Below are 13,773 nucleotides of genomic sequence, written 5' to 3' on the forward strand. Positions count from 1 at the left end.
TCTTTTTTCCGATTAAAATTGAACAAAGAAAGCCACCAAATTAGTCAATCTTTCCTTAATTAAGTATAATGGTCAAAAAGACTTACTTAACCATGCCAGATTAACTTCTTCTAAACATAAGAATTTCCAATCAAATTATTGCCGTTGACCATGCATAGATTCATTAACTAAGGTAAAAAACCGAAAAAGAATCAAATCAAAAAACACATGAATACAATTCAAACCACCTAATCACTAAAATGACCAAACCACCCTTCTTCACTCTCTCTATCTCTATCTATACATTTCATTTCCCTTTATTCTCTTTAACCCTCTACTTCTCCCTCACTCACACACACATCACAACTCACACCAAACCAAAAACCCAAAATGGATCCTTTCAAAGGATCCGGATCCGAAAACCCGATCGGAACATGCATCTCTCTCCTTTCCGCCCGCAACTTCACCACCGCCAGCGACTTCGCCCGCCGCTTACCACTCTCCGATTCAGTCGGCCGAATCCTCACAATCGCAGACGTTCTCTCCGCCGCCGACCACTACTCCGTCCTCCGTCTCCCCCGCTCCGAATCCGTCAACCGTGACCTAGCTCGCCAGCATTACGCCAAATTCGCAATCCTCTTAGATCCCACTAGCTCCGAGAAATTCCCTTTTCAAGATGAAGCCCTAGCTCGTGTTCGTGAAGCCTGGCACGTTCTCTCCGACCCCGGAAAACGCACTGTTTATGACCGTGGTGGTGGTGTAACCGCCGCCACCACTGCGGCGTTTTGGACTGCGTGTCCTTATTGTTGGAATTTGTATCAGTATGAGAAAAAATACGAAGATTGTTCTTTGATGTGTCAAACTTGTATGAAAACTTTTCACGGTGTGGCGGTGAAGTCACCGGTGAAAGTTGGTGCAACCGTCGTAGAAGGGGAGGAGAAGAGGCAGTATTATAAGTGTAAGGCAAGAGTGCCGTTGAAGTTTTACGAAGTGAAAAACGGTGATGAGAGCTTAATGGGTGAAAATGAAGCTGAATTTGTTTATGTTTCTGATGATGATGGTGATTGGGAGAAAGAATGGGGGAATGTGGGTGATGCTGGTGTGAGAAATGAAGGTTTTGAGAAGGTGAATCAAACAGTGGAAACAGCGCAAGGAAACGATAAACGAAAGATGAGGGTTAAGACTGTGGCAAGGAAGAGTGTTGTGAACAGAATAACAAGATTTGATTTTGGTAATGATTTGGGTTTGGATGGAAAGGATTGTGAATTGGAGTTTACTGAAGGTGCTGATGATGTCTTTGTTGGGGTGAGGTTTAATGGATGATGATAGAAATGTTGAATGAAAGTTTTTGTTGTTCTTTGGTTAATGATATAGGCAAGAAGTGTGTAGTGTTGTTGTTAGAAAATGTTTTGCATAGATAGATTTTGGGAGGAAAAAAATGACTGTGATGGAGGTTGATAGTATAGTTTTTGAATTGATTATGTGCATCTTAGTGGGAGGCATTGCATTGTTTATATCTCACCATTTTTGTAATGCCACTTTTTCTTGATCTGTCTGAAATTGAAAAGAAAAAATTTAGTCTCCTTTTTAGATTGTGTGTGATTCAATTGTTGTAGGTTATATGTTCATGATAAGAGGATTGGTTTTTATGTTGTGATAGTTTTTCTGGAGATTTTCTTTGAGGAAATCTTCAATGTTCGTTCATTTTAGTCCCTAAAATTTACAAATATGCACGAACATCTTTGGAATTGTAAGGCAACAATCAGTTTGATCATTTTCGTCAAATGTTTTCGTTACAATGCATTAGCTCTATGGTACTGCACCTATTGAGTCACGTATTTGATGCGTCGTAGTGAAATTGAAGGGTTGTGTTCATCATATTTTTTGTTCATCTTTCCCCTTCTGAAAAGCTTTGTAACTTCTTTGTGCATCTTCCAAAGTGGCAGCATCCTACAATTCTTTCATGTATTTGCAAATTCAAAGTTGGAAGTTTTTTCAGCCCCATTTGAGTTTACCACAGCCTATGAAAGACTAGCATGCTCATCCTTACCATTATTTACCAAATTCTGATCCCTATGGGCTGTTTCTCTATCCTCAATAGCCATATTCTTATGTTGCTTGTTCTTGTTTTTTCTCCTTCTCATGCTCCATCTAGGTATCTACCCAGCTGAAATTTATATTCCAACTTCTACATTACACAAACAAACAATCACAATTCATTATATTGCATCAACAAAAAACACCAATCTGCATAAACTAAATGTTGGGCATCACAAAATCTTAGATATTAGAAGATAAAAGTTACTAAATTTTGGTGAAGTTTTTAATATAATAACAAAAAAAGAAAGTGGTAAGTTAGTGTAATGTGGACACCAAAATTTGTGTGAATGATTCAGTGAATGGAAAGTAAGTTTCAGTGAAATGAATTAGCGGCTGCCATGGAAGATGACTAGAGAAGGTTACAAAGCTTTTGTTAAAGGGATGAATGGGAAAATAGTTTAGATTAACTCTTTGCTTTTAGGTAGGTCCCTTATATAGTTAAGACTAAAGAGGATGTTTGGACTTTTTTCTTCACTTCTCTTATTGATCACAAACTTTGTTATTCATCAAATTAGCTTTTTATCTTTTAATTTTTTTTTAAAAGGGTTAATAATGTTTTTCATCATTGTAATATATGTCATTTCCAGTTTTCGCCCCTATAAAATTTTCGGTTTGATTTGCACCCTCATAAAAATTTTATTTTCCGGAAAACACCCTTAATAGGCCATTCAAAAACCAAAATTTCTTGAAAAAAAATTCTGAAAATGGCCTATTAGGGATGTTTTCCGGAAAATAAAAATTTTACGAGGGTGCAAATCAAACCGAAAATTTTATAGAGGTGAAAAACACTATTAATCCTTTTTTAAATAAAAAACAGAACTGGCTAAAAATAGGTTATAAACAAATTAGTCAATTCCTGTTATATAGTTTTTTTTTTTTTTTTTTTGTGTAACTCTAGTTCTAAGGGGAAACAAGTCCTAATAATCTAGAGTTTGACGAGAGATAAGTAAAGTCTTACCAAGAACTATTCCATCTAGTAATCTCCCTAACAATTCATTAACACTTGAGCTCAATTGAGGAATTACTAGTTCTAAACTCTTAGCAAAAGAATACTAAGGTTTGGGAAGAAACAAGAAAGAAGAGCGATATTTGTTTTAGTGCAACTATTTGGCTACTTTATAAGAAGATACTAATATATATTCGATTTCCTTAATGATTTAACGAAGATAAAATTAAAGATATAATTGCAAATCCAAAATATATTTTTGCAAATCAATAAGATTACAAAACTCTCTTATAAAAAAAAGTATATCAGAATATAATAATATCATTATGAACATTTAACATAGGCATGATCCCAACATTAATTTCAAAATCCTATCATAAAGTCCTTGATTTGCTTATTCTGTTTTATACAGTGACTAAATAATGGCCAAACATCTCCTATCTTCCTTGCTTTTGCTGTAATTGCATTTCACTTGCCTCTTTTAGCACAAAGGTTTCTTAAGGAAGCAAAATGGTTTTACTTCGACAGGTAAGATTATTGAAAGTTTCTTTGTTTAAACTTGTTTCCTTTCATTGTGTTTTACTAAAATAGTTAGAACACAGGGCATGCAGCATGTTCGAAATTACTATAACGGAGAAGCTCAAATGCTAAGAAGCAACTTTTCAAGTTCATTCATCTCGCAAACATTCAAAAGCAGTTTCTCGAAGCAAAGATCAAAGGCAGAGAACAAATTACTGGCAGCTAAGAAACATAGCGAAGCAGAAAAGAGACGTAGAATGCGAATCAATGGTCAATATGACACCCTCCGCAGTATCCTCCCCAACTTGATCAAAGTTAGTGTCATTCATGAAAAATTAAACCAACTGTATATAAGTTATCGTTTTCGCTGTCACTATTATTGTAAGGAAGAACAGTTAAATATGTTGATGTGGCTGCAATTGCAATCACGGTGCAGTCTAAATCATGGTTTTTAATTTTGGTCCTTGTGATTTTCCTAAACAAGCTTGCTATATTTAGAATTTGTTATTGATTAACAGAAGGACAAAGCATCAATATTAGTGGAGACTATCAAGCAAGTGAAGGATTTGAAGAAAAAAGCATCAAAACTAGAAGATAGCCATGGTACCTCAAAGGAGATCAAGTTTCCTAGTGGGGCAGACAAATTGAATTTGGAAAAGTGTAATGATGATGAGGGTCTAGTGAAAGCTACATTAAGTTGTGAGGATAGGCCAGGATTGATGTCATCTATATCAAGAGCACTATTGTCAATGAAAGCCAAAGTTGTTAAGGTTGAGATGGTGACAGTAGGTGGAAGAACCAGAAGTGTGCTATGGGTGCAAGGTGTTGAAAATGAAAGTTTGGGAATGCTCAAGAGTACTTTGAAAGTTGTTATGCATAAGCCAAGCTTTAAGATGAGGCAGTATATTCAATAGGTGTTCCTGAAGTAGGATAGGATTATCTTGCTAATGACTTCTTATGGTGTGGTAGAGTACTGACTTAAGAACTATAGCATGTAAAGCTAATTACATGTTTTTTTTCCTAGGTTTGAGGAATACATAATAATGACTTTAGGGGATTTATTACTCATGTTTACTTTTACAAGAAACATCAGCTTTTACTTGGTGAATATCATATTCAACTATTGAAATGAAGTGTGAAATTACATGACAGATTAACATGTAATTTGTGTTTGTAAGACAAGATGTTAAGCAGTAAGCAAATTCCAGTTTTACTTTATAAATTAGTAAATTTAATCTTGAATAGAGGATGAACATAAACAGGTAGAGAAGCACTTAATGATATACACTGTACCAAAAATTATTAGAGGTGATTGATGTCTCAACTCAAACTCAACAAAACGTTTGAGCTACTGCATCTCAATTTGTTATTCATCCTTACTTGTACACAAGAATTCTTGAGCTAATACTGAACATCAAAACAAGAATTCTCTCATTCTACTTATATTAGTGAAATATTGATTTTCACTGTACCAAAAATATTCCAGATGTTTGATTCTATCTCAACTCAAACTCAATAAAATGTTTGAGCTGATGCATCTCTACTTGTTCTTCTCACATGTACAGCAGAACTTTTGTCATGGTGCTTAGCAGTGACAAATTTTTTAAGGTCAATTCCCCATCTACCACTATGATTTTTGTTTTTGTTAGCATACAAAATTGCTTTATCTTCCGAGTTTTGCTGGAGCCTCCTATCAGCATCATTGTCCACTGAAAAATCTGTATGCAAGTTATCATAGGAAGAAGATGCAGCCGAGTTGGAAGAAATTCCATACTGGCCATGCCAATTGGACCCTGCTTCACCAAAAATGTAATCTGAAAAGTCAGCAGTACTAGCCGAGTCCTTAGTACTTGCAGTACTGCAAGAGCTTGCATCAGAAGAGCTGAAAACTGAGCTTTCGCTAGCAGAATCCACCATAGTATTTCTTCCCCGATAGTTGAATCTCCATTCTTCTGGGACAGATTCATTGCTAAAGGAATCATCAACGGCATTCCGGTGAGAGTGCTGTCCCTGCTTCTGCTGTACGGAGGGAGAATCAGCATTTGTAGCCATGGAATTCGACCGCGTCTTAGAAACAGCAGGAATGGCTTCCAAGCTTCTCCTCTTGAACTTTCCAGTTGAAAAGGTTGCATTGCTACTTACAGAACCCAGGGGTTTCGGAGAGTGCCTGGAATGAAATTTTCAAATGAGCATAAAAAATGTTACTATTTATGCCGAGACACTATAAAATAAATTAGAAGTCATATCGAATAGAAAAGTATGCATCAACCTCTGCAGCATTATTACCTTGCATAAAGAAGCATGTATGCGCTTTCTGATAAGACTCTTGACAATTCGACAGGTTCTACCTGAAGAGAAGCACAAATGCCATCCTCAATTTACATACAGAAATTCATCTCATAAATGAAGTATGTATTTTCAATGTTGTCATTTGCCAGTCCTTTTCAAAAGGTGTCTTAAAAATCAACGACACAAGTTGCAATAAATAAACTTAGAATAATGGATTGCAATTTCTTTAGAAGGCTTTGATATTCCTTTAAATTTGAAAAACAAGAGGCACAAGTAGCTTTCAAAGCATCTCTATAATGCCATAGCTTCTTAAGCCTAGAAAGTACAAAACTACAAACTACTTTTGAAGGGTAAACAAATTTCTAGGAATTGATCAAACCCTTACAACCTTGTAACATATACTAGATATACTTAAATTTTAAACTTTTGCCTGTTTATAAGTAGAATTGTAGAAGGCACTGATAAAGTAATTTTTTTTCTCAAGTTTCATCAAATGTTCTCCTTCCTCTTTGGACAAACTTAAAACGAGGACTCAGGACCAATTTTCTATTCAAACCACTTCTGAATTACAATTTACACAAGCTTCTAAGAACAAAACAGGACCCTCCCCAAATTGATTCTTAATGAACTAAGTTTAGGTTATAGGCTGAGGATAAGAAGACATGCATGTATGAAAACCAAAAATTGAACAAGTTGAACAACATCATCACTTGTATAATCTCATTTTAGGGGGGAGGAGGGAAAAGAGACCTTCAGACACAAAAAATATATGTTTAAAAGTTCTCACCCTGCTGTCATCAGTCCTGAACCATTCTCCTTGAATGTTCTTCACATAACAAACATAATGGCCTGAAAATGAAGCATTCATGATATCCAAATGGACAACCACTGCATAAAGACTGTAAAATGGAGATTTATCCTTTCTTCCACTCATGTATGGAGTCATATCCAGGACTTCTGGGAACTGAACTGACTTATTCAACTTCTCAAAGTTACCAGACTGTCAAAATAAACAACAGAACATGTATGAGAAAACCTAATATAAAAGCAAAATTACAAATCAATAAACAATGTACATAAGAAAAACATCAAAATTAATATTGACCATGCACCTGAAATCGTTTTAATACGATTGTAAGAATATTTGGTGCCTCCAGTACCGTTAACTTCTTCTTGGCTTTCTCGTACGATTTACATCTACATAGCAAGAGGAAAAAATAAAATGATTTCGTAAATACAACGTGTCCCATATGAAAATTGGACAAAAAAAATCTAGGAGTTTAAATCACAAGCTCATTAATACTCCCTCTAGTCCTATTTATAAAAGACAAATTAGGTTTTCTTTGTCCTGAACATAAACATAGAACATATTTTAAGTGTATTAATTATTGAAATTCCTTTTGCACCCTTACTTTATTGTGAATTTTATAGAAGTCCATCTTCCCTATGCAAGTGGGTCTTATTAAATGAGCGTTATCGGTATTTTTGGGAAAGAAGTTGGCATCTTTGAATGTGCTTCCTTAGTTTTTGTGATTTAGTCTTTTGCTTCATATAAATAGGACCACAGGGAGTAATATAGAACCATTTGTGCCCCTCTAAACATTTGTGACACTACACCTCAATGTTCATAAATCAGAATATACAAAGTCAACTTAAGGTCATAAAACCCATGGGACAGAATTGGCATTGTGCTTAGTAGCTACAGCTCTAAATATCTAGTACAATACTAAAAGACGGAAATATGATCATATGAATACATCTATTGTTGATGAACCAGCAGATAAATATCTTGAATTAGATGAACCAACAGCAATCAATGAAGTCAACAGATGTCCTAATAAAATAAGGGAAATATATTCATCAAATTCATCCGTTGCATACAAAAGTACTACTCAAATGGGTGTTAGGCTTTAAAAATTAAGAGAAGAAGGGTCATAAACCTCTTGGAAGGTTAAATCTTAAAGCTTTATTGGGAGGGGCTGGACTGACCAAAACCTTCAAAAATTGACCACAAACGTATTAGAAGTTCGTGAATGTTTTTCAGATGTGAATTCGTGGACTAGTACCTACTTCTGGGCTTTGATAGAATCCTGTCAAACAGATTTAAATAGTCATCTTTTAATGGTCTTCCGGATTCTCTTTGAAGTCATGAAGACCAATAAAATAATATATTCATCAAACAGAACAGTTCAGCTATTCACAAGATTCCACAGCATTATTTCCTCAAATTTCACAAAATATTGTTCAAACTTCTCATTTGTCTCATTGCAGTGGCATGACTTCAAAGAGAATCCGGAAACCATTAAAAGATGACTATTTAAATCAATTTGACAGAATTCTATCAAAGCCTGGAAGTAGGTACTAGTCCATGAATTCACATCTGAAAAACATTCACGAACTTCTAATAGATGTTGTGGTCAATTTTTTAAGGTTTTGGTCAGTTTAGCCCCTCCCAATAAAGCTTTAAGATTTAACCTTCCAAGAGGGTTATGACCCTTCTTCTCTTAATTTTTAAAGCCTAACACCCATTTGAGTAGTTTATCACTATGTATGCAACGGATGAATAATGACTTGTATCTTAGAACTGTAATTTAACTAATTATTCAAGCATGAGAGACTAAATAAGTAATTGCTCATTCAATTTAAGAATTTAACTGATTAATCCGCATTGACCATTTTACCCATCAAGTATTTGGTGATTTTTCAAGCTCAAGTTTAACTGCAAAACAGAAATTGAATACAAAACAACAACCAAGCATTTTCCTATTAGGTGGAGTTGGTTAAGTGCATCAATCAAAGCCAAAAAGCCATGACTCGTGTCATGTATTAAGTCTAAAGCAGTGTTGTTAAATAGCTAGAGGCGCTATACCACTAGTGTAGCGGAATTTGGACACGCCGATTTTATTCCACGATATACTATTTAGTACAAAATATTGACAAATGGCCGCTGTAGTGATGATATAGCACTGTTGTGTAGCGGAATTTTAACAACCCACTATTTTCCACTATCCGTGATTGACAACATTGGTCCAAAGGGCAAAGACAGAATATTTACATCTAAACCAGCCGATCCAAGATTGGGATAGCAGGATAACTTGATAGCCGTTATTTGAACTAATTATAATTAATATTGTATGTATATACACACGCTTAGTGGGATAAGGCTTGGAAATTATTGTTGTATATATACACAAACTAAACGTTAATTTAATGAGATCAGATTATGTTACTTTTATTTGATTATTATTTATGAGATTTATATTATTATTGGATTATTATTACTACTACTACTTTATTCTGAAGACTGAGTGATCTAAAGCCCAGTTTAATTGATAGTGCCTTTTTAAGTAATTTTTCCGAGAGCTACTTTTACCACGATGATTTTTTTAAAAACAGTTTTTTCCCTGTCCAGATGGGTAAATCCGGAAGGAAGCGGGTTTGAAGAATAATGGGGGTGGGGGGGAAAGAAGCTCCCTATTTTTTCTGCAGTGGGCCTTAAGGGCCCAAAAGTTGTCTTTTACTCCCTCAACCTAGCTTAAAATCATGAGGCAGCAACAGCTACAGACAACGAGCGGCAACAAAGATGAAGAAAACGCACACAACAGAACAAGCCGCACAGAACGAGCAGATCTGACCACGAAACAAAGATATTTGTTGCCAAAAAACTCAGATTTGGCCATAAATGGTGAGAAATCGTTTCTTTCATCGACTTTTTCACCCCCTCTTCCAGGGTGGTGCGCTGATATGGGCGCAAACTGCACAGTGCCGTTCCCTCTGAGAAGCCTGGTATAGCACTCGCACTCTTAATGTGCGGCGCAGCTGGTCTCACCGTGGCGGCCAGCCACTGTCCTGCGGCGCAACGGAGCGATCGTGGCGCTGATGATAACCTAGATCCCAATTTTTCTCTGTAATAAATGTACTTCAAATCCTACTTTGTCTTGAATAATAGTTTAAAATCTACTTATAATTTCCATATACTACCATTTGCGAAAAGGAAATAAATTTATTTACCGCATATTATAGAAAAGCCCAGTAACATGATAAAAAATAATAGGAAAGACTTGAATAGATGTGACATGGAAGGAAAAGTGACAAACCTGCCACAATTATACTTATTATCTTTATCTAATATTTCAGGCGCTGTAAATTGTCCAAGAGCCTCCTCCAAAGTTTCAATATCTCCATCAATCTCAACAGTAAGATCCATCATTCTCTCATACCTCTCAGATTTCCCCAGGCACCTTAAGCACTTTATCTACATTTTGCAGCAAAAAGAAACTTCAACATTTATGAAAGGTATTCTTTTCCATCCCTTTCCTGCTCAATAAAATTTGAAAACATAAAGCTGAAAGCACCATAAAATAGATTATTAGATTGAAAACTACCTTAGATCGTAGATATCCTCCAAAAGTGTATCCAATGAGAGTTGTTTCTTCTGTCAAAGGACTTGATACACCGGCTTCCTTGAGGCAAATATATTGCATAGTCTCAACTGCACCCCTGTTGATGGACCAATTTCTCATAAAGCCAATGCATAAAAGATTTTGTTTTGAAGTGGCAGCTAAGGAACCAATAGCATTGACAAAGAATGAGCATCAGAATTATTTCGCTCACCTCAAAAATTCATGTGCATCTTCCTCTCTCCCATGTCCAAGATGACTTCCAATCTTGTGTATCTTAGATAATATCCCAATTGGAGAAAGTGGAGACGTCCCTTCTTTTGCCTTCTGAATTAGATATTCAAACTCGCACATAAAACACCATCCCTTCTTCTGACCTATTGAGAACATTGTGAAGATTCAATTAATTAAAGGTCCTAATAGTTGAAAAAGTTAAATCATGAAGATGTTATTAAGAGGTACTTGCATCGTTTCGAATGGAACCCTTGCAAAAGATACGATGTTAGAGGCTGAGTATACGCCAAGCATTGGAGTGCTGCATTAGCGTAACAGCTGCAGTAGAGGCATTTCATTAGCAAGAGGGTATGTAATTAAGAATCAAAGAAACAAAAATCATTTCTATGCGAAAAGCACTTGATGCATCTCTATTGAACTACACAAAAAACACAAAATCGAAATGAGCATTGAATACAAATAAGAAAATTCAGCCAGCCAACAACTAGAATGTTTCCTAAACGTTCCGACAAAAATAACATGAAGGCCTACTTGATTCACAAGTATTTCTTTCATCACAAGTATTGTGTGTTAATCTTTATAATAAGTGTAGGACTATACAACACAATAGAGTACTCATAGAAAGAAAAAAATAAAGGAACATAAATCTTCACAACAACAAAAAAGTATCAGATTCCTCAGTCCTCTCTATCCCCTTTGATATCTCATCCCTCTTACCAGAGCAGTTACATCACATAAAACTAGCAATCAATGTAAAGCAAAAAGAACTCTAAAGTACCTGTTCCCACAGTTTGTAAGGCCAAAGGGAAATAGTTTCACCTTGTCATAACAATAAAGTTCCACGAAAAGTTCATAAGGAAAGCCCAACTGCCAAAACAACAAATTTTAAATCAGAACGACAAAAGTAATAATAGTAATAATAATGATAATAATAATAATAATAATAGTCAATTTCTAAATAAATAAGTCCAATATATTCACAACCTCATTTTCAACAGATGTTAGATTGGATCTTGACTCTTTTGAGCTTCTAAACTGCTGGACAACTTTCTGCATTGATGTTTTCAAACCATTACGAACATTTTGTTGAAGATTTGGAACAACGCTGACTTTTGAAGGCAAGGCATGATAATTGTCAGTTTTCGTAGACTTGGAATGTGAAATCAAATCCTCCTTAGTAGTTGAAGATATTCGATCACGAGAACTACATGATGATCTCCGTGCTTCTTTGTACCTGGACAAATGCGATTCTTCCACATTGTCAGCTAGAACATCGGTATTTGAATTACTCAAGGAAGGCACAGTCCTGCACTTAGAAGTATCTGTTATTGGTTTTTCAACAAATGAAACTCTTCTTTTGTGTTGATGGCCACCCCACTTTGATGCCTCATCATGATATGTGTCGGATTTAGCTTTTGGAACTTTTGATTCAAATCCAGTCTCATCGGTAGTGTTGCTAGACTTTTTCTTGCTTCTTTTACTTGAACTAGAATTCTTAACTTCAATATTGACAGGATTTTTAGATTCCAAAGGAAATGAGGAGTGCAACACGGTTCCGTCGTTGTCGGTGGAAGCTACAGATGTGTCATTAGCAGTATTATCACTGACAGGTTTCGTAAATGAGTCATGAGTCTCGTGACGGTTATCATCCAATGATTCTCTTGCAGCAACAGAAGGATTAATGTTGGAATGTGAATCGTTGTAAGATCCAACACTAACATGATTTCCTTTGCTTTCTGCAAAAAACCTAACAAAGTTAATACCATATATGATGATATGACTCTTGAAACGGCATAATAATATTTCTAATCAAAGAAATTACCATGAAGATCAAATTCTGTTCCTGATGCTGATGCCCTAGATGTAACATTCTCGTTGTTGACCTCCCTGGTGGTGGTAATTGAAGGACAACATTCATCCTTGTGACCTTGTCTCCAGTGACTAATTTGACACTTACCCGAACTACAAGAAAGCATGCTTGTGTAAATGAATAACAACTAGAGATGTCTGGAGATATGTAACTGAAGAGAGAAGACACATAGGCACAAAAAAAAAACTAAAGATATTCAGGGATGCAACAATGTCAAATCACTTGTAAAACTACACACTACAATAAAAAATTAAAATTAAAATTCAAGAGATAAATTTCAAGGAAATTGCTACTTGTCACGAGAGAAAGCCCCACGACAATATCACGAGACAATTACTAAATACTATCTCTCATAAACTAACCCCACTTGCCCCGTGTTTTCCCGCCAGCGGCAACTTTCTTGCCCCGTGTTTCCCGGCCAGCAGCAAATTTCTTTGGCTATATATATATATGCATTCTGAGACCACTTTGTGAAAATATCTCTCGGGATACATAGCATTACTCAAATTTCAACAACAAACACATACACAAAACACTAAGAATATGTTTCTGATAATAACCTAAGTGTCATAAAATGCTATATGATCATCATTCATTCATGTTATTCATTCAATTCTTTAAAATTCTCAAATATATACCAAAATATAGAGTTAGACCTCCAAAACCCTTAATCCAGAATACCCTAATTTTCCATTATCTCCCCTTAAAAAGCTTCAAAATTTCTATGTTCCTAACCTAATGGTACCACACCCATTAATCAATTTCAAACAAACCACATGCATAACATAAAAAAGAAGCTATTTTCAATTCAAAAACTTCAAAATTAGAATCAAGAAACAAACCAGTATCTAACAGCTTTGCAGCGAGCACAACGCATGGTGGTAGGAGAATAACAAACAGCACATTGATACCCATGAGAAAATGAAACTGAATTGGATGATTCAAAAGAAGCTGAATTTGAAGGTGAAAATGAAATTTCATCTGAATCAGAATAAGCTTCCATATGAGTCATAGAAGCAGTAGTATCTTGTACCAACCTCATAACCTCTTCTCTCTTCTCTTCAGCATTTCTCCAAACATAACGAATCACCACAAAACCCAAAACTAACAGCAAATAAACCAAACCTTGAAACCCTAAAATCTCAAACACCACCATTGTTGAAATCTTCTTCTTATCCTGGTCCCCAACACAGGATCCACGGAAAAATCACAACTTTTCCACGCATAGAGCAAAAGGGTTATCCTATAAGGGCAAAATGGGAAAGATAGTTGCGTCGGTGAGAAGATGATGAACAAAGTAACACAACAGAAACCGTCACTAGAAACTGAAGCTTGGATTATGTGTTTTTTTTTTTTTTTGTGCTGTCTTTGAATGTTTTTTTTTCTTTTGTTGTGTTGACGAATTGTGAAAATGGTGCGACACAGCGATCTTTTGT

The 13,773-nt window shown here is 35.6% G+C and overlaps 3 protein-coding genes across 4 annotated transcripts; 2 read left to right on the forward strand and 1 right to left on the reverse strand.

Annotated features, from left to right (window-relative positions):
- Nucleotides 1-292: 292 nt before the first annotated feature.
- LOC11407362 (uncharacterized) lies at nucleotides 293-1,636 on the forward strand. Its single transcript, XM_003613025.4, has one exon. It carries the CDS (start codon nucleotides 370-372, stop codon nucleotides 1,300-1,302), a length of 933 nt encoding a protein of 310 aa, XP_003613073.2. The 5' UTR covers nucleotides 293-369; the 3' UTR covers nucleotides 1,303-1,636.
- Nucleotides 1,637-3,448: 1,812 nt separating this feature from the next.
- On the forward strand, nucleotides 3,449-4,721 carry LOC25494599 (transcription factor bHLH131). The gene is made up of 3 exons (XM_024784301.2): nucleotides 3,449-3,553; nucleotides 3,628-3,858; nucleotides 4,063-4,721. Exons 1-3 carry the CDS (start codon nucleotides 3,536-3,538, stop codon nucleotides 4,456-4,458), a joined length of 645 nt encoding a protein of 214 aa, XP_024640069.1. The 5' UTR covers nucleotides 3,449-3,535; the 3' UTR covers nucleotides 4,459-4,721.
- Nucleotides 4,722-4,793: 72 nt separating this feature from the next.
- On the reverse strand, nucleotides 4,794-13,773 carry LOC11405494 (ubiquitin carboxyl-terminal hydrolase 17). Of its 2 annotated transcripts, none has more exons than XM_003613026.4 (12): nucleotides 13,180-13,773; nucleotides 12,290-12,429; nucleotides 11,452-12,203; nucleotides 11,246-11,334; nucleotides 10,700-10,785; nucleotides 10,448-10,610; nucleotides 10,219-10,333; nucleotides 9,931-10,088; nucleotides 6,946-7,030; nucleotides 6,621-6,833; nucleotides 5,831-5,892; nucleotides 4,794-5,711 (listed from the first exon to the last, which is right to left on the reverse strand). In XM_003613026.4, the coding sequence occupies exons 1-12, from the start codon at nucleotides 13,491-13,493 to the stop codon at nucleotides 5,057-5,059; spliced, it is 2,832 nt and encodes a 943-aa protein (XP_003613074.2). In that variant the 5' UTR covers nucleotides 13,494-13,773; the 3' UTR covers nucleotides 4,794-5,056. The 2 variants fall into 2 exon arrangements, with proteins under 2 accessions (XP_003613074.2, XP_024640068.1); XM_024784300.2 differs by having other exon boundaries at nucleotides 12,290-12,488; nucleotides 13,180-13,318.

This window comes from Medicago truncatula, chromosome 5, assembly GCF_003473485.1.
Source record: "Medicago truncatula cultivar Jemalong A17 chromosome 5, MtrunA17r5.0-ANR, whole genome shotgun sequence".
In the NCBI taxonomy this organism is placed as follows: domain Eukaryota; kingdom Viridiplantae; phylum Streptophyta; class Magnoliopsida; order Fabales; family Fabaceae; genus Medicago; species Medicago truncatula.

Coding starts and splice junctions, on each gene's coding strand:
- LOC25494599 (XM_024784301.2), top strand. Junction 3,859..4,062: donor TCCTCCCCAACTTGATCAAA/GTTAGTGTCATT, acceptor ATTGATTAACAG/AAGGACAAAGCATCAATATT.
- LOC11407362 (XM_003613025.4), top strand. CDS start 370: ATGGATCCTTTCAAAGGATCCGGATCCGAAAACCCGATCGGAACATGC.
- LOC11405494 (XM_003613026.4), bottom strand. CDS start 13,493: ATGGTGGTGTTTGAGATTTTAGGGTTTCAAGGTTTGGTTTATTTGCTG. Junction 10,786..11,245: donor CTTACAAACTGTGGGAACAG/GTACTTTAGAGT, acceptor CCTCTACTGCAG/CTGTTACGCTAATGCAGCAC. Junction 5,893..6,620: donor TCAGGACTGATGACAGCAGG/GTGAGAACTTTT, acceptor GCTTCTCTTCAG/GTAGAACCTGTCGAATTGTC.